Below are 23,863 nucleotides of genomic sequence, written 5' to 3'. Positions count from 1 at the left end.
TGATTGTCGTGGAAATTTACATGCATTCACAGAGAAACTATCCACGTCTTAGACTCATATGTTCATCCTGAGTTCATATGCAGGAACATTTCATATAAGCCTAAAACCAATCCTATTTACGTAGTCAAATGCACCCGAGCATTCCACGAGTTATCTTCAGCTGTCACGTGACTCATCACTAATCGGCCAAAATGGCGGTTATGTCTAATGTAACTAAACCAACGACCGTTCGCAGTTTCACATTCATTTGTATGTCGCTAGAATATGCAAGAAATATCGCCAGGAATTGAAGGCAAGTTGTAACAAACAACATTGTCGTTTTTTTCGTGAGGATTTTATTAAATAAGGTTATTATTTGTTTATTTGAAAAGAATCTAATGATTATGATCCGTGACTGACGGACTGGCGTCGATGTCAAAACTAGATATGTCTCGTCGGACAATGCGACCGCAATTTTCTATCTGAGTTAAAATATGTTACTAGGGGTCATAACATAGATGCTTGCTAGGCCTAATTACCATCTTATAGTATCAATAAAATAAAAAAAAACTTAGGCTGTGTACATCTTGGATTTTATCTTTGGTTGTACAACATGTTCCGTTAATAGACCGATTTGTCGTTCAGTTGATTTTTTTTTCTTTTTTTTTCCAAATTTTACAAGCAGCTTTACTGATTCAGGAGTATATCAATAATCTTCCACAAGCATTAAAGAAATAGGGAAAAAACTATACTCAGCTATTGGAAAGTTGTCAGCAGATAAATATGTTATACATGTTTTCTTGAATATATATAGAATAGGAATAACCAGATTAAGACATTTCATCTGATACAAATGTAACTGACTATAAAATCCAATTTTAAATTTTTATTATATGACCTCAGACCCTGACGTTTCTCAGGGCCTTTGGCCCTTTGATTGATACATCCAAATGAAGGGTTTCTTTTCATTTGAAAAGAAAACCTTTATATTAGGAATCTTGCTCTTCATTTGGTTGATTATTAAAGTCAAAATTCTCAGCTTTCACCAAAGTATATTTAAAAAAACAACTGTGTACCCGGCATTACTTCTAGGAAGCACTGTTCATGGTCAAATACAGTAGTAAACTATCCAGTGGTTGTATGTTTTATATTGTTGTGGAATATTGTATGTTGTAGGAACAGTCTACCTGTTTGGGAAAGTTTGGATTGAATCAGCAAAAACACATGTCAGCTGTTGTGTGACTGTTAAAAACATAGAAAGAAGATTGTATCTACTCCCCAGGAAAACGGTTAGTATGGAATTTGTACCTCTCCCTTGAGAAACACTTATATGGAATTGTTACTTTTCCCCAGGAAGACTAAATAAACACTTCAGACTTTCTCTGTACTATACAGTTAACATTTTCTCCTCAGGAAAACGGTAATAGTTATAGTTTGTACCATTTTCATACTTTCCCCCAAGAATACAACAAAGAAATCAGAAAATATACAGATTCTTATTTACACAGGAAAATGAATTCTAGAGTAGAAACAAAGTGCTGTATATAATGTAACTGTAATCTCTTACAAGAAGACAGATATGATTTACCACACCAGTGTTGAATTATTTTTATTGATGTTGTAGAAATTTTGCCAGAAGACAAAAGAGGACACTGGGTTTGAAGTTGGATTGGTTGACGTCTACACAGAATTCAACGACAGGATCGTCGAGAAACACAGAATAAAAAAATTCAAGTCTAAGGTATATTCACTGTGAATGACTACAGCTCTCGTACACTTTATTATTGGGTTCTAAACTAGGTTATAACATGGACGTTAAAGGGACATCACGGTAAAAACGTTGTAATTTTCAATGAATGTACGTGTTTTGTTCCTTTCCAGTTATGTTTCTGTGCTGTCCCAATGTTCACAGTCGATCCTCATGTCCAGCTTGACCACTTGATTTAGTTGGGAATCCCCCTCTTAATTTAGCGCGGAAATTATTTTTAAATCATCACGTAACTGTTTTGAAATCGAGGCAACACAAACACACGATAGTTTACAAGGCGAATTGGATTAGTTGGACAACGATATTATACAGTGGTTTAAATGTTAAATAACACGTTCTGTATATATTCCGGCACATATATTTATGTGTAAATAAGTGTAAACACCGTACATATAGTATAGTGACAGTAGCGATGTACTGATACAGACTGTATACATATTACCGAGTTTGTGTAAATATTACCGAGATTGTCATGACCTACTATCCAGCAATCAAGCAGAATACTAGCAGCGTCTGTATTACTGCTGTTTTCATGTTTGAACTGTATTGTACTGCTTCCCCAGTTTAATTCTAGGATTGTGTTTGACCCATTTTCCAATTATTCTCTTCATTGCGGAAGCTGTTATCGTTTTCAACCGCAGTCGATTCACATTGGAAGCCATTTTTGTTTTCAGGTGTTTTAGTGTGTTGTGCGCATGCGTGTTATCGTATATGTCACAAAATTTGCATATTCAGACTATTGATCAACGAATTGTGATAACCTTTTTATAATTAATAATTGATGTTTTTTATATACATATATCATCAAATTCGAATGGTTATTGTTCATAAGGATATTTTTTTTAAAGATATACCCAATAATATGAAAAAATACAAAATAAAAATTGGTTTACCGTGATGTCCCTTTAAGCCCCATCAATAAAATCAGTCTTTATATAAAGGACAGTATATTGTTTGTAATTAGTTTTGATGTCCACCGTGGAGAGATATTTTTGTTTTCTTGTTCAGTTGGTTGATCCCTGCAGTTGTTGGATATCTTGTTAGGATTTAACATTTAGTTTGATTTCTCAGGGGCCGTGATAGTTAGTTTGATTTCTCAGGGGCCATGATAGCTCAGTCGGTTAGAGTGTTGGCCATGCAACCTTGGGTAAAGATCCGAGGTGCATGGTTCGACTCTTCCTACCCGTATGAGTTTGTGTTTCTCTGGGCGCTGAGAAATGGGCCATTCTGTGCTGTCATGGTTGTGTCTATGGGCAAGACACTTTATCCTTATTACTCTGAATGACATGTCATGGGCCTCTGGTAAGTTGTTAATTGAGGTAGTCAATTCTTACAAGGAGACCCCGCCTCATTATGACCCGAGCTGTTGGCAAGGCGATAAACCCAGCAAACAAATAATGATTTCTCTTTGATACATGTCTCTGAAGCATCAAACATCTATACAGATACATCAGGATTTTACCACCTTGTGATATTGAGGTTTTTCTGACCATTTTTCTTCTCTCATTTGGATTTGCATTGAACTTCACTTCAATGAAATTGAAAGCATACCGTGCATGTTTAATAAGTATTTCATAGATTTTTATCTGTTTTAATTTGACGTGTGCTTTTGTTAACATTGAGTTTATTATTTTGTATTACTACAGATAACTTTGTTTTACAGAAAGCTACAAAGTTGTATGCCTTTGAGAAAGAGGAAGTGCCAGTCGAGTCAGACTACTTGGAAGTCAGATATGCTGTGAGTCTTGTCGCATTAATTAAAACATTTTCATTAATAATTATACATCAGAAAATTATGATGGTAAATGCTTAATATTTTAAGCATATTTTTGAAACTGATTGTATCGGGCACCATCTGTATTCACATCTTGATTTAGTTCCACCTGCACTTTGAATCCAACAAATATCAAACAATCTGAAGATTCAGATTTACGAGATCTTTAAAAAAAACTTTTTTCATTTAAAGTTTAATGATAATCAGATGTACTTGCTTGAAAACATTACCAATATATGTATTAAAACTTTCATAGATGGGGGGATGGAGAATGGGAAGGATAATCTACATGTGCATTTATATTTGGTAAAAACTATTTGTGATATTGCAAAACAGTGGGCACATTTAAATCTTGGACAGTGTCATTTTGTCTACAAAACATTCAAGGACATTAAGGTTATATTTATGTGAGATCGTTTAACTGATTGAGAACAACTCCAATTCTAGGATGACTAATTTACGCACTTTACTATGTGAGAAGTCTGACTGTATGTACTTTACTATGTGAGACGTCTGACTAAGTATTTTACTGATTTCTGTGTTTTACAGGCAGACAACCCAGCACTGCCATCTGATCTGAAGGGAGAAACTTTCTCTCACGTGTTTGGTACTAACACATCATGGTAACAACTTTACCTTCACTATTTGATTGAATCTGTAATCTGTCCAGTTTTTTTATCAAATTATATGTTCTATAAAGTGTTCAGAACCACCTATCTCCATGTTCTGGATTCTCCGCAGTCGTTTGGAATGAATAGACATTGTTTTCATAGAATTTAGTTAAACTTCTTCCATTAAAAGTAGTTATTAATAATTTAAAGTATAAATTTTCACCTTTTTTATTTGTTTCTTGTTTATAAATTTGTTTTACCCTTTTATTTTAGCTTAGAAATTTTCCTTCTGGATGCAAAGATGAAAGGTCCCTCGTGGCTTGATATCAAATGCCCTCGTAAGTAATGTGTATACTAGGTAACACCAGGGAAGTAGGTCACTGATGAAATTTAAGTTGTTTGCTAACTGGCAATATTGAATTAAGTAAAAATGATTTAGCAAGAATAACATAACAGAATCCATATTACTACACAACCAAACATTGCTAATCTACATGTATTAGTTTCCCAGTAATGATAATGTAAGAGCTATTCCAGAATTATCTTTGTGTGATGCACTTGTATTAAAATGATGAGTGGTTGAGATAAAGCTTCATTTTCTAGTATTTCTTATTCTAAATATGTTTAATTATTGATGGGTGATGGGTCTCATTTCTAACTGGATTAATTTTGGAACAGTCGTAATTATTGATAAAATAACAAATAGAAAAATCTTAGAAAAATTGCAGGGGACGGAATATGAAATTTTTCATGTATATTCATTATCTTGCAGAAATATCCAATCCACCAATCAGTTGGTGCAAACTTGAGGTACGTTATTAAGTATATACACATGCTCCAATTGTAACGCGAAACAGTTTTGTCCAAGTAATAGTATATTTTGTCTTGATAAAGTAGTACTAAATAAGCTAATTTCAATATATATATGTTCTGGTTTAGGAAAAAAATACCCTTGAGTTTCTTCAAATTAATGACTAAAGATAATTAATTAGTTGTTGAAAGATTACCTTGCTTTAATTAATGTTTTCCTGCTTTGTATATAAAACTTATATCTGATCAACAGGTTACGTTAACGCGGCCAGACTATGTGAGCGTGATGACCGACTCATCTCTAAACTTGCCTCCGCCTCCCCTCGTTGTCATGACGATGAATCTGCGTACTCTACCTAATCCGAAAACACACCAGAATGAGGTTTGTGTAAATGAGACAAATCGTATAAAACAGTCTTGAGTGATGCTCAAGTGGAATGTTTGGCCTCAAACAATTTTTTCTAAGAAGTTTAATGTTGTCTCATTTACATGAATAATTTTTATGGAAAGTAAATATTTGTTGTATATAATGTACATTTGATATGACTTGACCATATGTAAGATGAGTTGTTGACTCAAATGTTATCAAGTTTGAACAAAGCCTATTATTATTATTATTATTATGGATGAAGGTATCATTAACATTTCCTAGGATTACAGGATCATTTTGTTTTACAGGTCATTGGGTTTTCCTGTCTGGTACATAATTCCTTCCAGGTTGACAAGCCAGCCCCCAAGACACAGTTTCAGGAGCATTTCTATGGTATGGTGTTATGTATTTGTGTAGGACAGTGACTCTTATTCCTTAACAGACTAATTATCCCCATCTCTCCATTATAAAAACCACTGTCTACCTATCTATCTATCCAGAATATTCTGTAAATTATTAAGTATTACCTGCTTTTAATATATCATATTTACTTGTTGGTGTGTAAAAAAAACAATGCTATGAAATACTTATGAAAGTAATTTTTGTGTAATATATGGAAAATGAATTGTGACTGCTGTTTCAGCACTTGGAAAACCAAACGACTGTATTTTTCCTTATGATCTCAAGGACAAGATACAGAAAGAGGTAAGAAAAGGAGATAAGTTGTTACCATCAGTCGCTGTTTACACTATTATATACACTATATAGCTAAATTGTAGAGATAGATGGCAGGGCAAGATGTTTTTTAAATTCAGTGACTGGGTATTCATCACTTTTCTATACATAGATTTGTTTTAAATGTCTTTTTCAGTAGAAACAAAATCTTATCAATTATGAAACATATCTAAAAAGAATCTATTAATTGTTTAATAGTGTCTAGGGAGTTAAGTTTAGGAAAACTTTGGAATGAGAATATTGCTGGTAAATAAATACATTTGATTAACTGTAAGTACAGAGCAACCCGCTTATTTTCATAGCCCTTTTTCCATGACAAAATATGCAAATAACCGGAGTATTCGTATAGGCGGAGTTGGGTTTTGGCCCCTCTTATACACATGTAGATCGTCAGGTAGGTACTCAAAATGGGCGCTATATGATTGTTTACGTTATTTGCATTAAAATATATTTAAAAAAAAACATTATTTAAAATATAAGAGTAAATACGAAATACATGGGTTGTTATTCTTTGTAAATGTACAAATATTTGCATACACTTCATCGTTTACTACTTGTCACTCTGAGTCTCTGGGTCCGATATCGGTCATACACTCGTGGGTTGGCACTACGATGTACAATGTCATCGTTTCAATTAACATTCATTATCGTCTCGAGATGCGTTGTGTTCCTGCTATGAGTATATTTAGGGGATAGTAAGTTGTTTTGAGTGGCTATACTGGCGATTAGAACATGAAATTTGGTTTGAACTCGAGACCGATAGGTCGAGAGTTTAAACCAAATTTCATGTTCTAATCGCCAGTATAGCCACTCAAAACAACGTACTATCCCCATTCTAACACGTTTACTATCGCATATATTTAGATACATTGTTTTACATCGCTACAAGTACGCTGTTAAGTACTCTGTGACCTCCGCTAGTTACGTGTCATACTGTGGCGGATTGACCAATCAGAGAGAAGCTTTCAAAGTCGGTCAATTGGCCACGCCCATACTGGCGAGAGTTCGATCTGTATGTTGACGAAGCGGTGTATTTGGATTGTTGTGAAAGTCCTGTTACAGAAGATTTAACGACATATTTGAATTTATGCAGTATGCATAACGACATGCGTTTTGACAAAGTCAGAGTTTATGTGTTTCTATAGGCTCAATCGTTATGTGAAAGTTATGTGCACTTGTTCCATTTCATTTCGGATTTTACTTGACCTTAGATGCTTACACACGGACGAAATGAACGTTTCAATCGATAAATGACGGTAAGAATGAAGTTAACGATTTTTGTTAAATTTATTAAGTTAATTCATTCTATTCGATTTCTTCACTTTCGATTCCAATATCACGGGTCATCAATCATAAATGGTGCAGAGTGCTGAATTTCGCCACGAGTCGAACTTGACGCCATATTGTTTTGATTAGAAACGGGGCGTGGCTTAACACGATATGTCATGGTTCTATCGCAGATTAGAAGTCGGTCCGCAACCAATCAAAACACGCGTTGCAAACGAATCGTGTTAGAATAGTTGTTTGATCATAGATGATGAACTGCTGAAGCAATAGACTGTCTTAAATGACCGTGACATGTGTATTGTCGTTTGGGTTTGTTTTGGAAAATGGCGCAAACACAGAAAGAGTTGTCGTTGATTACACATATGCCCCCACAATGCAAGGCGCCTAGAAAACAACCATGGCGGTCGCAACCTGCCTCAGCGAGTGTTCAAGTGCACAGAACACAGGTTTGGATCGATGCTATAATAAATAAACAAATCTAATCAAAAGATGAGGCATATAGATATTTTATTCAGTAATTCTTCTGCACATTGCTACTGATATGGTCTAAATAATAACTTAATGTCGATATCGATGCATCGAACGTAACCTGTAATGACGAAGTGTGAACCAATGATAAGATAACGTTGTACATCGTGTCGAATCAATATGTAAGTTAAAACACATTTCATAAAACTTTTATTACGGGAAAATCACAAAAATACCCTAAAATCAATTAAATATTTTCGATTTTTTGGAATTTTTATATGCATATAAGCGGGAGTCGGTGTTTTAGTTGATGCAAATACACGGGATTGAAATACAAAGATAAAGAAGAAAAAAAATCGGGACCTGAGAATTTTATGCAAATAAGCGGGATATTCAAATAACCGATATGCAAATAAGTGGGCTCCTCTGTACTCCGTTTATGTCGCTGTTTATGACTACATAATGTTTAATTTTTAATTACGAATAATTGTATGCAGCTGATGGAGAGGTAATATGATTTCTGTAATGCTGTGCCTTAAATTGTTTGCTTCCTCCCAGATTATTAAAAGTTTTGTTTTCTTGCCTCGTGAATTAAACAGTATTGCAATATGTCGTCCTGATCTAGATATACTTCCTCCTAAGTTAGGTAGTATTTTTTTTTTAGTAAATTAAACTTTTCCTGATTTAAACAGCCATACTTCCTCCTAAGTGATAAAACCTTATACTTCCTCCTAGTTTACACCAATTTGTTACTGGTTTTCACAGCTGTTGTTGTGATTGTACATGTTTGATTAAATCGGCCACACCTTATTTGAGCATAGCTGTGAAAGAAAATGTATGCCTCTATCACAAAGTGGGGTATTACCATCCCTTCATCTGTCCATCCACCAGAAATTTAGTTTATGATATTGCAGAGTTTATTAAGTGTTGATAATATCAGTGATTGGAAAAATTACTTTTGGTTATTTTCTTTCGTTCTTTTTTTTTTTTTTTTTTTTTGAATGGAAGTGGGATTATAAATTATTTTGTAGTCAAACCGCCAAGTGAGCTGTTACAATCAGTCAGTGTCTGTCACTTGTTTACATGTATATATAAAAAAAATCTTAAATCAACACCAAAACTACATGTACTGAGTAAACAACCACCATTTGGAAGGCCCCGATGGTTGTTGATTCAGGCAGTGCTTGCAATAAATTGTGCAGTATTTCACATTGAACCCACCCATACGAGAGGGATTTTAGCAAATAATGTGAGACTGTTTTTGACACGTGTTGTAGTCAGTTTTGAATGAATGTGTTGTAATTTGAATTTGTACAGTGACCCTACATGAATGTCACATGGCTGTTTTTAGATTTATCTGGTATATGTAGTGCCATCATTCTCCAACACAAGCTATCTCATGAACCCATGGACAGAATTAGTTTATTGATGAGGAGTTGGTGTATATCTTGGAGAGTTCCTGCTCACTTAGCTTTTATTATCCCCCGCGAAACGTGTTTGCGGGGAGTGTAGGACAAAAGCCCCCCCGGACATTAGCCCCTAGGACAAAAGCCCCTCCGGACGAAAGCCCCCCTGGACATAAGCCCCCCCGGACAAAAGCCCCTTCTTTATAAATTTAGCTGGTATACTTTAAATAAATCTGTACTTTTGAAAAACAGAAACTATATATATATATTGTTGTTTTTATCTCTGAAATTTGGAGAATAATTGTGTGGAAAATGAAGGTCCTTGGTTCAATGTCAGTGTAGCATTATATGTATGTGGTTAAACATCATAATTTATTTTTTCAAACTTAATATTGTTAAGTCAGCTAAAAATTTCAGGAAAGTTCTCCATAATGAACAAATTGTTACTGATTACACATAATTTTTGACTTCCTAATATACTGCAAGTATTGCTAATCAAAGAAATACCTACAAAAGCAATAAACATTAAATTTTGATCCCTATTTACAGTGTCTCAAATTATAATATAATAAGTACCTAACCAAACATGTTGCTCTGCGTTGTAATAAGTTTAATTTTAGGAATGATTAAAATCAAAGAAACAATGAAGCCATTTATGATATATTTCTTTCCAAGAGAATACAATATCAATGAAAAACCTACCAAACACCTGTGTAACAGCTTATTGTTTATGTAACAGACAGTTCAAGTAGTTGTTGTTGGAACCGGTTGTTTACATTGCCGAAGCCACTGATAACATATGTATATGTAGCAATTAAAAATCATAAAAAAAAAAAAAAATTATATTATTTTTTTTTATGAAGGGGTTTTTGTCGAAGCCACTGATGACATGTATATGTAGCAATAAAAAATCAACAGAAAAATAAATATCATTTTTTTTTCATGAAGGGGCTTTTGTCCACTTTTTGATTAGTGTGAAGGGGCTTTTGTCCTAGGGGCTAATGTCCGGGGGGGCTTTTGTCCGTACCTCGTTTGCGGGGGATATTAAATTGGGCTCCATCCGTCCGTGTGTCCGTCCGAGATTCTTTTCCGGGCTATAACTCCATAACCGTTCAACGCAGCTCCTTGAAACTTTCTGTATATCTCAGACTAGTGCCCTAGTTGTGCCTTTTGCTATTGCGGATCTTCCATTTTCGGTATTTTTTCTGTCACCATGGAAACTTAATCAAAAATACCAAATTACTGTTTCCTTTTGTTTCCGGGCTATAACTCAAAAACCGTTCGACGCAGCTCCTTGAACATTTCTGTATATATCAGACTAGTGCCCTAGTTGTGCCTTTTACTATTTCGGACCTTCCATTTTCAGTATTTTTTCTGTCACCATGGAAACTTAATAAAAAATACCAAATTACTGTTTCCTTAATAACTTTTACTTTGAGCTTGATATATACATGTATTTGGGTTTTCATACCAACTGCGGGGCGCGGGGGATAATGCCAAGCTTTGCGGCTCCTTGTTTTCATTAGCCTTTAACAGTTATTTCTGTTTGGGAATTTTTCTAAACAAAATGAAAATCAATGTGTTAAGCCTGATCATTTGGTGTATTTTCTAGTCAAAAATGTAAAAATTTATTGCTTAAAGAACATTTTAGATTTTTATCTGATATATCATTCTTATCTGAATTATCATTGGTAAACTTTACATTTGTGTCCAAAATCGGCCATATTTATTTTCTGCATAACTGGTAATCTATTTTCCTGTTTTTCCCACAGAGTTGCAATATGAAAATGGACACATTTCCGAATGAGAGAGCTCTCCTAGGCTACATGCTTGCCAAAATCCACAAGATTGATCCTGACGTCTTAGTGGTAAGGATACTAGACAAAAATCTCAATTCTTCTTAGTTCCAAAAATTAGATGAAATTTCAAAATGAGGAAGAGAAAAATTGCCTGATTGTCAATGGTTGCAACATGGGTTTGAAAAAGTTACATTTAGAATGTTTGTTATGTATGAACAGTCCTGAAAAATAAATAAAATTAGTTGAACTACTAGATTACTCTTACTTAATATTGGGTACCTTACAAAGTTTGATCAATGATGTTTACAGTATTTTGTGTTAAACAGTATACCCTAAATAATCGGGTATAGTGCGCAGGTACGTTTTTGAGGTTCATTTTCAAAAACAAACAAAAATTAAATGAACTTTTTTTTTTTCAATATTCAACTGCGCGGTAGATGAATTCTAAAGCATAAGATGATAGGAATTTGTAACTTATGAAAGCTTATTTACCCCATTTAATTGGAATTACTGGTGAGATTTGACGCATTGGATTGACAGGTTGTTTACATTATACCGCGACAGGCCTAGTCAGCTTGCAAATTGGAGCGGTCCCATCTAAGATGTTGTACAAACAAAATAATTAATCCTACCCTTAATTACCTTGTGATTTTCACGCAAGAATGATCTTTTGTGGTATTTGTCCATGATATATACAAAGCTAATTAAGCTCAATTATAACAAGATTGACTAGTAAGTTGAGTATAGCTACGTAATGTAACACAGGCCGCCATTTTGTTTGCAGTACGGAAACAACTTTTATATCAATGAAATAAACATGTGTAATGGATAAATCTACAGTGCATACGATAAATAAGAGTACCCCGGTAGTTTTCATAGTCAGATTGTATTTTACTGCCGCACGAGATAAAGGCATTAGTGTTACCCTTGCTTAATTGCGCATGCGCATGCGTGCTGTTACAGCTTCCGTAAATAAACAAGTTGAACGTTATCAATTTCTGGCAACACTCTGGATTTATAAGGTGATTAACTTAGAAGTATGAAATAACTAAGTACTGCTATATCATTTCAAGTTTTGTTTAATGTTAATTGAGATATTATACATCGTTTTGGACCTGAATACGGGCACATGCTCAAGTGAGATTGTATGTGTACAGAACTTGTAATTGCTGATAAATACACAATTTCAAGGAATTAAACATCAAAATAGTTATTCATTTCTTTGATTATTTGTTAACTATTACTTTCTTAATGCTTGATATGTTATATATATATATATAAGTATTAAATCATAATCCTGCTGTGGAAGGAAACAATCTCAAATCACATTCATTCTGACGGGCAAAGGCTTGTACTTGCGTATAGTGCGCAGTGGTCTTTTTCACTTGTCAATTTTTGAAAAAAAGTGTGCACTATACGCGAATATTTACGGTATATGTTTTGTAGCTTCAGACTTAAATTATGAAAGAATGCTTAATAATCTTTAATTGTAGTTTCAAAATAATATAAGAAAACATTATTTAGCTTCTGGGAAGATATCCAGTACTCAGTTGGAGATAGTGACATGGTTGCTTTAAGAGCTATGATAAATGATGAAATGATGTGTTTTAGTGACATGGTTGTTTTAAGAGTTACAATAAATCATGAAATGATTTGTTTTAGTGACATGGTTGTTTAAGAGTTAAAATAAATGATGAAATGATGTGTTTTAGTGACATGGTTGTTTAAGAGTTAAAATAAATGATGTGTTTTAGTGACATGGTTGTTTAAGAGTTAAAATAAATGATGAAATGATGTGTTTTAGTGACATGGTTGTTTAAGAGTTAAAATAAATGATGAAATGATGTGTTTTAGTGACATGGTTGTTTTAAGAGCTATGATAAATGATGAAATGATGTGTTTTAGTGACATGGTTGTTTAAGAGTTAAAATAAATGATGAAATGATGTGTTTTAGTGACATGGTTGTTTTAAGAGCTATGATAAATGATGAAATGATGTGTTTTAGTGACATGGTTGTTTAAGAGTTACAATAAATCATGAAATGATGTGTTTTAGTGACATGGTTGTTTAAGAGTTAAAATAAATGAGGTTGTTTAAGAGTTAAAATAAATGATGAAATGATGTGTTTTAGTGACATGGTTGTTTAAGAGTTAAAATAAATGATGAAATGATGTGTTTTAGGGCCACGATATCTACGGATTTGACCTGGACGTGATGCTCCACAGAATCAATGCTAACAAGATTCCTCACTGGTCAAAACTTGGGCGCCTCAAGAGAACAAAGATGCCCAAGCTCTCTGTACGTACCTTACCTTACCATACAGAGATCGGTTATGAACAAAGGGAGACATTGTGTTAGTACTGGACCTTGTACTAGTAGTTCTAATACAAATTTGCTCTGGGCATATCTTTGAACAGTTCAAGATTTGATTAAACATAAACATAGATGTAGTTGCTTCATATACTGTGATCTAGTCACTGTGACCTTCGTTTTAAGTTCAACTCTCATTTGAGTGCAAAATTTTCAAAATATGGACTTGAGAAGGAGAGATATATGTCATTTTTGCCTCAAAAACAGAAAACAGAGATGTCATTTTGTACCTTGATCACCTGTGTTTGTTTACATCGATTTTATTTATCAGTTTTAGGTGTCTTAGAAAATATCAAATCAACCTAATTTGTATTATAAGTCTGTACCTGATAGGAATATAATCAGATCAGCAAGTCTTAACATTTAACACTGGTAGTGATGGTGATGACTTAAAGATGTTACACATACCAATCAGTTAATGTTGTCTCGTTTATCATGATGTAGGACATTTCTGACAAAACTCTATTACAGATATCTTACTCGATTTATTGGTCAAACATCTCAAACAAGTGATATTCGACAACTCAATTAATTCGAACACCACAAGTCACAATCAACCTCCAGTACAACCCTTACAAAAAACATGGACATTTTTTGGATCATTTAAAGAACATGAGAAGGATTTAGATTCAGATGATTGATTCACTATGTATAAATGTTGACCTATACGTTAATGTCGTCAGACTCATGCTGAAGTATAAATGTTGACCTATACGTTAATGTCGTCAGACTCGTGCTGGAGTATAAATGTTGACCTATGTGTTAATGTTGTCAGACTCGTGCTGTAGTATAAATGTTGATCTAGGCGTTAATGTTGTCAGACTCGTGCTGGAGTATAAATGTTGACCTGTGTGTTAATGTCGTCAGACTCGTGCTGGAGTATAAATGTTGACCTGTGTGTTAATGTCGTCAGACTCGTGCTGGAGTATAAATGTTGATCTAGGCGTTAATGTTGTCAGACTCGTGCTGGAGTATAAATGTTGACGTATGTGTTAATGTTGTCAGACTCATGCTGGAGTATAAATGTTGACCTGTGTGTTAATGTCGTTAGACTCGTGCTGGAGTATAAATGTTGACCTATGTGTTAATGTCGTCAGACTCGTGCTGGAGTATAAATGTTGACCTGTGTGTTAATGTCGTCAGACTCGTGCTGGAGTATAAATGTTGACCTATGTGTTAATGTCGTCAGACTCGTGCTGGAGTATAAATGTTGACCTATTTGTTAATGTCGTCAGACTCGTGCTGGAGTATAAATGTTGACCTAGGTGTTAATGTCGTCAGACTCGTGCTGGAGTATAAATGTTGACCTATGTGTTCATGTTGTCAGACTCGTGCTGGAGTATAAATGTTGACCTGTGTGTTAATGTTGTCAGACTCGTGCTGGAGTATAAATGTTGACCTGTGTGTTAATGTTGTCAGACTCATGCTGGAGGGCGGGGGATCACAGACAAGTACATCACCTGTGGCCGTCTCTTGTGTGACGTCAAGATCTCCTCCCGGGAGCTCATCCGCAGTAGGAGCTACGATCTCACGGAGCTTGCAAACGTTATACTGAAACAGAAGCGCATGGAGCTTGACTATGAACAAATCAAACAGATGTACCAGTAAGTAACATTAAAAAATGTACCAATAACCAATCAAACACATGTACCAATAACCAATCAAACATGTACCAGTAACCAATCAAACACATGTACCAGTAACCAATCAAACACATGTACCAGTAACCAATCAAACACATGTACCAGTAACCAATCAAACATATGTACCAGTAACCAATCAAACACATGTACCAATAACCAATCAAACACATGTACCAATAACCAATCAAACACATGTACCAGTAACCAATCAAATACATGTACCAGTAACCAATCAAACACATGTACCAGTAACCAATCAAACACATGTACCAGTAACCAATCAAATACATGTACCAGTAACCAATCAAACACATGTACCAGTAACCAATCAAATACATGTACCAGTTACCAATCAAACACATGTACCAGTAACCAATGAAACACATGTACCAGTAACCAATCAAACACATGTACCAGTAACCAATCAAACACATGTACCAGTAACCAATCAAATACATGTACCAGTTACCAATCAAACAAAATTACCAGTAAGTAACTATTCAAAAATATGTACAAGGTATATTCATGATTTACATTAAAATCATTAGAAGTTAGGACTTATTTCCAGTTCACAACACCCATTCTCACAACACCCATTCTCACAACAGCCATTTCTCACAACACTCATTTCTCACAACATCCATTCTCACAACACCCATTCTCACAACACCCATTTCTCACAACACCCATTTCTCACAACATCCATTCTCACAACACACATTTCTCACATCACCCATTTCCCACAACACCCATTCTAACCACACACATTTCTCACAACGCCCATTCTCACAGCACCCATTCTAACAACACCCATTTCTCACAACACCCATTCTAACAACACCCATTTCTCACAGCACCATTTCTCACAACACCCATTCTCACAACACCCATTTCTCACCACCCATTCTAACAACACCCATTTCTCACAACACACATTTCTCAGATGGGTTTACCAGGTGTATGTTGGTTTCATGACGTCTCCTTTATCACTGTTTTCAGGTCTACAAAACAGCTTCTCCAGTTTGTTGAACTGACACTCGTTGACTCAACGTTAATTTTGCGGATCATGTATGAGCTGAACGTCCTACCTCTGGCCTTGCAGATCACAAACATATGTGGAAATGTGATGGTATGTGGCTGCAGAATGATAAACTTTCATATGAACAATATAAACATGATTCTTGCTGTGTAATGTGGATTGTTGTGTCAAAATCATAACCATTTATTTAAATTGATAAACGAAAACATATTACAAAAAGATGCTTTAAGGATTTTTTGATCTTCAAAGTTCACTCTCTGACTTTCATTGATAAATTTTACATGTGGTTTATACAGACGAGGACATTGATGGGGGGGCGATCAGAGAGGAATGAATATCTATTACTACACGCTTTCACAGAGAAAAACTTCATCGTTCCTGATAAAGAATATAGGAAGAAAGCTGCAGTAAGTATTGAACACTCACAATGTTTATAATTTTGTGGTTTTCCTAAAAGTTTGGTATTCAATCTGAGACAGTTTGTAAATGCACAATTTAAAAATTAAATTTTGTTATAAGTTACTGTGTAAATCACCATACTTAACATATGTAATAAAATTACAAGAATATAATAGAGAGTGTGTTAAAGTCAAATCTCAATTGATCGTTTGATATCCATTTCCATGTGTAATGTGGCTTGTTGCGTAAACTATTCACATTTTAACTCTAGTACTACAGTGTATATAAGGGAAACTTACTGGGAATGTTTGGGGCATGTTTCTGACCAAGTGTTTCAATTCTTAGGTCCAACAGACATACAAGCTATTTTGAGCTAAAACTCCAGTTTTAATGAAAATTCATGGGAAAAAATGGTACATGTTTCTGGACAAGTATCATTATTTCTTGGGTCCATTATACATCTCTAGATGGCTGTCATTGCACATGAAATTTTATTAGGTGGCATTGTCTGTAATTACCAGATTTGACCCCTGATTATTTTGACAACTTGTCTAATACAACATAACTCTGAAATTGTTGAAACCGCTCTAATCTGGCTTGTCTGTTGTGCTGAACATGATTGATGTTGGATAAGACCGGGTTTGTTTGTAATGATAGATAAGGGTTTATCAACAAATACCACAGCAGGAATTAGAGATGGTACACATTTACTATACCAATGTAAGACATTGTGAAATACAATGGAGACAGACACTGATTTATTACCTTGTTAACTTGTTGTGCCTGTAGGTTGTAGGAGATATAGGAATGTTCCTGTAACTAAATGTCTTTGTGCTCTAGCCCGCTTCATATCTTAGAGATTTTGGTCAGACTCAATAAAAGACTATAAGCGAGAATTAATACTCTTAAGTTAACGAACATAAGGCTGACTCCAGTCACATCATTTCAACATTGTCTTGTATTTATGTAAGAGAAAAATAATCATTGTGGACTTCAGACATCCCCGATGTTGTTTAGAATTATTAACATGTTTTCTGCCTATCATCTGTCCAGGCACCAGCAGAAGGTGAAGATGGTGAAGAGAAGGCTCCAACAAAAGGACGAAGGAAACCTGCATACGCAGGGGGTTTGGTACTGGAACCCAAACGAGGTATATATAAATATTAACCTCATTGACATGACAAAGTCAGCTGTGTAGGTGCACTTTCAACTATTACATACTTTGTCACAAGGTAATTGAATGTATGGGGTTGATCGATGTCACAAGGTAATTGAATGTATGGGGTTCGGTCAACAATAAAGATGTGTCTGTGTGAAGTGTATACATGTAAATCAACCAAACATTCTCAGCGTGCCCCATTGTTCTTTATGAGATTATGCTCTAAATTTATCAACATTTGGTGACACATGCACAGACTACAGTATGCAATATTTTTACACCTGGGTGTAGACTATAGTAGGAAATAATAGGAGATGAATCATCTTTAAGATCCTATGTATTTTACACAAATTTATGGTTCTGCATCAATTGTATACTGTAAAGATATTGATTTGCTGTGATTAATAGAAGAGAGAAAATGCATGGGAAACAGTTCTTATTTGTGAATATTAAAACATTCAAATCTAGCATGGGAATCACCTATCTATAACTACAGTTAAACCTGCCTTAGAGACCACCTGTCTATAACTACAGTCAAACCTGCCTTAGAGACCACCTGTCTATAACTACAGTCAAACCTGCCTTAGAGACCACCTGTCTATAACTACAGTCAAACCTGCCTTAGAGACCACCTGTCTTTACTTCATTAACCCAGTCTTAGAAACCATCCGTCTACAACTACAGTCAAACTTGCCTAAGATAACACGTCTATATTGCGTGATTTCACTGCTAGTATCACTGGTTGTAGGTTTGATCCCTGATTTCACTGCTAGTATCACATTGGTTGTAGGTTTGATCCCTGATTTCACTGCTAGTATCACTTTGGTTGTAGGTTTGATTACTGATTTCACCACTAGTATCACTTTGGTTGTAGGTTTGATCCCTGATTTCACTGCTAGAATCACTTTGGTTGTAGGTTTGATCCCTGATTTCACTGCTAGTATCACTTTGGTTGTAGGTTTGATCCCTGATTTCACTACTAGTATCACTTTGGTTGTAGGTTGGATCCCTGATTTCACCACTAGTATCACATTGGTTGTAGGTTGGATCCCTGATTTCACTACTAGTATCACTTTGGTTGTAGGTTTGATCCCTGATTTCACTGCTAGTATCACTTTGGTTGTAGGTTTGATCCCTGATTTCACTGCTAGTATCACTTTGGTTGTAGGTTTGATATCTGATTTCACCACTAGTATCACTTTGGTTGTAGGTTTGATTACTGATTTCACTGCTAGTATCACTTTGGTTGTAGGTTTGATCACTGATTTCACCACTAGTATCACTTTGGTTGTAGGTTTGATCCCTGATTTCACTGCTAGAATCACTTTGGTTGTAGGTTGGATCCCTGATTTCACTGCTAGTATCACTTTGGTTGTAGGTTTGATCCCTGATTTCACTGCTAGTGTCACTTTGGTTGTAGGTTTGATTACTGATTTCACTGCTAGTGTCATTTTGGTTGTAGGTTTGATTCCTGATTTCACTGCTAGTGTCACTTTGGTTGTAGGTTTGATCCCTGATTTCACTGCTAGTATCATTTTGGTTGTAGGTTTGATTACTGATTTCACTGCTAGTATCATTTTGGTTGTAGGTTTGATTACTGATTTCACTGCTAGTGTCACTTTGGTTGTAGGTTTGATCCCTGATTTCACTGCTAGAATCACTTTGGTTGTAGGTTGGATCCCTGATTTCACTGCTAGTATCACTTTGGTTATAGGTTTGATCCCTGATTTCACTGCTAGTATCACTTTTGTTGTAGGTTTCTACGATAAGTATATCCTACTGCTGGACTTCAACAGTTTGTACCCGTCGATCATCCAGGAATACAACATCTGTTTCACAACAGTGAAACGCCATGACAAGGACAGACAGAAAACTGTAAGTTCAACGTAGAAGTGATTCAAATTAATTTCCATGTCTCGAGGTCAAGGTCACTGCTAAGCCATAAGTAGAAAATTAGATTCACATAATTCCTTGTTCAGTTGGACCATCAAAAAATTTTCGAATAAAGCTAACGCATTGATTCGGGTGTATAAAGCTACCCAATTGATTCAGGTGTATAAAGCTACCGCATTGATTCAAGTGTATAAAGCTACCCCATTGATTCGGGTGTATAAAGCTACCCCATTGATTCGGGTGTAAAAAGCTACCCCATTGATTCGAGTGTATAAAGCTACCCCACTGATTCGGGTGCTAAGAGACACACAGAAACTGAGATTGTTGCCTTGTTCACCAAGTTTTTTTGGTGTTTTCAGGAAGGAGAAGAGGAGGATATGTTTTCGGACCTACCAGAACCAGACCTGGAACCTGGTATTCTACCAACAGAGATTCGAAAGCTAGTCGAGAGCAGACGACAAGTGAAACAGCTGATGAAAGGCGACATTTCTCATGAACAGTATACCCAGGTATGAAAATAGCAGATTACTTACGAGCAGTACATACATGTAGATTTGATCATAGTTAATGTCTAACTTGTATCAATTTCCATATTTAAAGTATTACATAGACTGTAGAGATATCAGGCTTGACAAGAAGAAAAAATGGACAAAACATATGATTAAATGACTGATGAATTTTTGGGATGAAAAAAAAATTGACAAAATTTATGATTTAAAGACTGACCATTTTTGAGGTGAAAAACATGAAAATTTCGGTGGATTTTGAGTATTGAGAACTCTTTAAAAGATTGTTTTTCATCAAGTAGAATTTCAATCCTATAATTAAGATGAGCCGCCTGGTAGTAATGTGTTTGTCTTTTCAGTATGATATCCGTCAGAAAGCCCTCAAGTTAACTGCCAACAGTATGTATGGGTGTCTTGGCTTCACATTCTCCCGATTCTATGCCAAACCTCTCGCCGCTCTCATCACCGGCAAAGGACGAGAAGTAAGTAGCATCACACACACAAATTACTATTGTCACCTCCTCGGGGAAATTTGTCAAGGCAACAGACGTGAAAGGAACGTTTAAATTGGAAAGGGAATGTAATGTAGAGAATTTTCCAAATCCAGTTGGCAACACTGCTATACTATCCGTCCTGTCGACGAGACATTGTATAATCGTTTTCTGTATTCTTTCAATAGAACGCCCAGAGGATTAGTAACTTTTTCTATTACTATGGCCATTAAGACAGTATCCCAATATTGTTTGCAAAATTTTGCGATTTCAAATCAAGCGTTGAATTGAGTCATAAATACTAAGGAGATGCAACTGAAGACATGTATAAGACTCTTTGTCCTTGGTTGACTATTGATGTCATTGACCAGTTTTCATTGGCTTATATTTGAAGCGTAAAGGTCATGCAGAGATGACCTCTTGCAGTTAATTGTAATATCTTGTATTGCAGTGTATCGTAGAGGAGCAGAAATTACAAGTCTAATTTTGATTAGATCGGTCCTTATTAGTGATTCAACTTCATGGATGTAGTTACTGCAACTTTACTGTTTAATTTATTTCCATTATATTCACATTCTTCCTAATTGACTAATTTTGTATATTTTATTTGTCTTTTGCAGATTTTAATGAAAACCAAAGATCTTGTGCAAGGGGTAAGAAAATATTGTTTAATATTGAACAGTTAAAACTATTAGTTCTCGAAACAATTTTTATGATTGTGAATTTTTTTGAAGTAGGTAATTTATTCAATCTGATATTTGTTTGTGTCTCTACTCTGATTTTTAGAAGGAATTCTATTGTAGTCTATAAATATCTTATGACAAGGCTATTAGACACATCACACACCAGACACAGTGTTAGAATGCTTCAGGGCTGATGTTGTTTTATTGACAGATGAACCTGGATGTGATCTACGGTGACACAGATTCCATCATGGTGAACACTAACTGTACAGATCTGGACGTCGTCTTCAAACTCGGCAACAAGGTACTGACACACTGATAAGTATAGATCTTCCTTCAACACCAAGTTCTATATCTACTATATGGCTATAAATACAACCGGTAAACAAGGTCAACTGTCTATAACTTCTATCAAATCTGTTTTTAAGGGCAATTGTCTAGAGGTATTGCCTTTCTATATTGTAACCCTGGTAAATACTAGCCACAATATACCGCTCAGCTAGGGAGATCTTCTCTTTAGCTCAATTGGCTGAGCATAAGACTTGTAAGGCAGAGGTCCTGGGTTCGAACCCTAGCAGAGACAGTTATTTAAATTTAATTAATCATGCACTCTGTTACATTTGCCCCCATGTAGGGACCCGAGAATTATTTTTGAAAGCATCGCTGTAACCCCCTGGAAACTTGTGAAAAATTCTTTCTGGAGGGGGAGTATTAACCCTGGTAAATACTAGCAGCAATATACCTCTCAGCTAGGGAGATCTTCTCTCTAGCTTCATTGGTTGAGTATAAAATGGTAAGCTAGATGACCTGGGTTTGATCCCTAGCGAAGGCAGTGATTTAAATTTAATCAGGCACTTTGTTACAAGAAACAGAATTTTGAAAAAGGATTTTTGTGCCACCACCATGAAGTGAAATGTTCCGTCCCGTCCCATGCAGTGTAACTAGCTAATCTCAGGAACTGCTGATGCGATCCTCACCAAACTGTTTTGGGATGTCAAGTGCCAGTGGGGGCATTTATATCTTACAGACATTTTCTAGTTTAAAAAGTATTAGTGATCACATGATCTATATTTGCAGGTAAAAGGTGAGGTAAATAAGCTGTACCGCCTGCTAGAGATTGATATAGATGGCGTATTCCAGTCCATGCTCCTCCTCAAAAAGAAAAAATATGCTGCACTTAATGTGACAAAGGGTGGAGATGGTAAATATACAACGCACCGAGAACTGAAGGGGCTTGATATCGTTAGACGAGACTGGTCAGACTTGGCCAAGGAAGCTGGAAAGTAAGTAATGCTGATGTCCATGGAGAGATTAGTCTCTATTAGAGAACATATCTTCCTCATAGTAAGGATCCTTCAACTAGAGATTAGTCTCTATTAGAGAACAGATCTTCCTCACAGTAAGGATCCTTCAATGATAGATTAGTCTCTATTAGAGAACAGATCTTCCTCGTAGTAAGGATCCTTCAACGAGAGATTAGTCTCTATTAGAGAACAGATCTTCCTCGTAGTAAGGATCCTTCAACGAGAGATTAGTCTCTATTAGAGAACAGATCTTCCTCACAGTAAGGATCCTTCAACGAGAGATTAGTCTCTATTAAAGAACAGATCTTCCTCGTAGTAAGGATCCTTCAACGAGAGGTTAGTCTCAATTACAGATCTTCCTCACAGTAAGGATCCTTCAACGGGAGATCTGTCTCTATTAGAGAACAGATCTTCCTCACAGTAAGGATCCTTCAACGAGAGATCAGTCTCTATTAGAGAACAGATCTTCCTCACAGTAAGGATCCTTCAACGAGAGATCAGTCTCTATTAGAGAACAGATCTTCCTCACAGTAAGGATCCTTCAACGAGAGATCAGTCTCTATTAGAGAACAGATCTTCCTCACAGTAAGGATCCTTCAACGAGAGATCAGTCTCTATTAGAGAACAGATCTTCCTCACAGTAAGGATCCTTCAACGAGAGATTAGTCTCTATTACAGATCTTCCTCACAGTAAGGATCCTTCAACTAAGAGGGGATCTTTTCCTTGAAAGGGTCTCTATTTGGGGGTTCTTTCTCCCAGCAGAGAATATTGAAGGTTGAATAAAGTTATAATGAAGAAACTGTAATCATAATATGTTTGTACATTCATAGAAACAAATTGTCTATTGAATTGGTTTGATTAACCATAGTATCCATGCTTTGCCAGGAGTATTATGTTGATTGAATTAGCCATAGTATCTATGCTTTCCATGGAGAATTATGTAACAATTTGTTTGGCGACAAAATTGTACTGTTTATGTTGTAAAAAAACATAATTTTAATGATAAGACTGTCAAAAACAGCTCTCAGGTGACTGATAAGGCCTCTGGGCCTCTTATTTGTCTGTCTGAAATTTGATCTTAAGTATACAGAGATGGTAGTCAGTGTACAAATCAATTAAGCTACTCTGCTGGAAGTCAATTCGGCTATGCTTCATTTATAACTCGATCGTAGATGTGTGAGATGAAGTATGAAGATGATGTAGTCACTGAAATGTCACACTTGGATCCAATACTGGTTATGATATACCAAAGTCTACTCGTATACATATTTATCAACCTGAAGGACATGTTTAGTATGAACTTATCAAAAGTTCCCGTGTTTGTGTTTCAGTTTCGTTGTTGACCAGATCCTTTCTGGTGTGTCTAA

The 23,863-nt window shown here is 35.5% G+C and overlaps 1 protein-coding gene across 1 annotated transcript in view; it reads left to right on the top strand.

The window, feature by feature from the left end:
- The window catches only part of LOC117342567 (DNA polymerase alpha catalytic subunit-like), a 40,612-nt gene that overhangs the window by 5,659 nt on the left and 11,090 nt on the right, over window positions 1-23,863 (top strand). The window contains 21 exon segments of the mRNA XM_033904755.1: window positions 1,156-1,268; window positions 1,604-1,720; window positions 3,411-3,485; window positions 4,071-4,144; window positions 4,406-4,470; window positions 4,905-4,942; window positions 5,196-5,324; window positions 5,621-5,705; window positions 5,956-6,017; window positions 10,981-11,076; window positions 13,190-13,306; window positions 14,798-14,982; window positions 16,021-16,150; window positions 16,357-16,467; window positions 17,513-17,609; window positions 19,375-19,493; window positions 19,871-20,020; window positions 20,377-20,499; window positions 21,129-21,161; window positions 21,403-21,495; window positions 22,269-22,474. Coding sequence (XP_033760646.1) covers window positions 1,156-1,268; window positions 1,604-1,720; window positions 3,411-3,485; window positions 4,071-4,144; window positions 4,406-4,470; window positions 4,905-4,942; window positions 5,196-5,324; window positions 5,621-5,705; window positions 5,956-6,017; window positions 10,981-11,076; window positions 13,190-13,306; window positions 14,798-14,982; window positions 16,021-16,150; window positions 16,357-16,467; window positions 17,513-17,609; window positions 19,375-19,493; window positions 19,871-20,020; window positions 20,377-20,499; window positions 21,129-21,161; window positions 21,403-21,495; window positions 22,269-22,474 — 2,218 coding nt within the window.

The sequence above is a fragment of the Pecten maximus genome, chromosome 14, assembly GCF_902652985.1.
Source record: "Pecten maximus chromosome 14, xPecMax1.1, whole genome shotgun sequence".
In the NCBI taxonomy this organism is placed as follows: domain Eukaryota; kingdom Metazoa; phylum Mollusca; class Bivalvia; order Pectinida; family Pectinidae; genus Pecten; species Pecten maximus.
The sequence above is the reverse complement of the archived record's forward strand: the minus strand, read 5'-3'. Positions and strand labels throughout refer to the sequence as shown.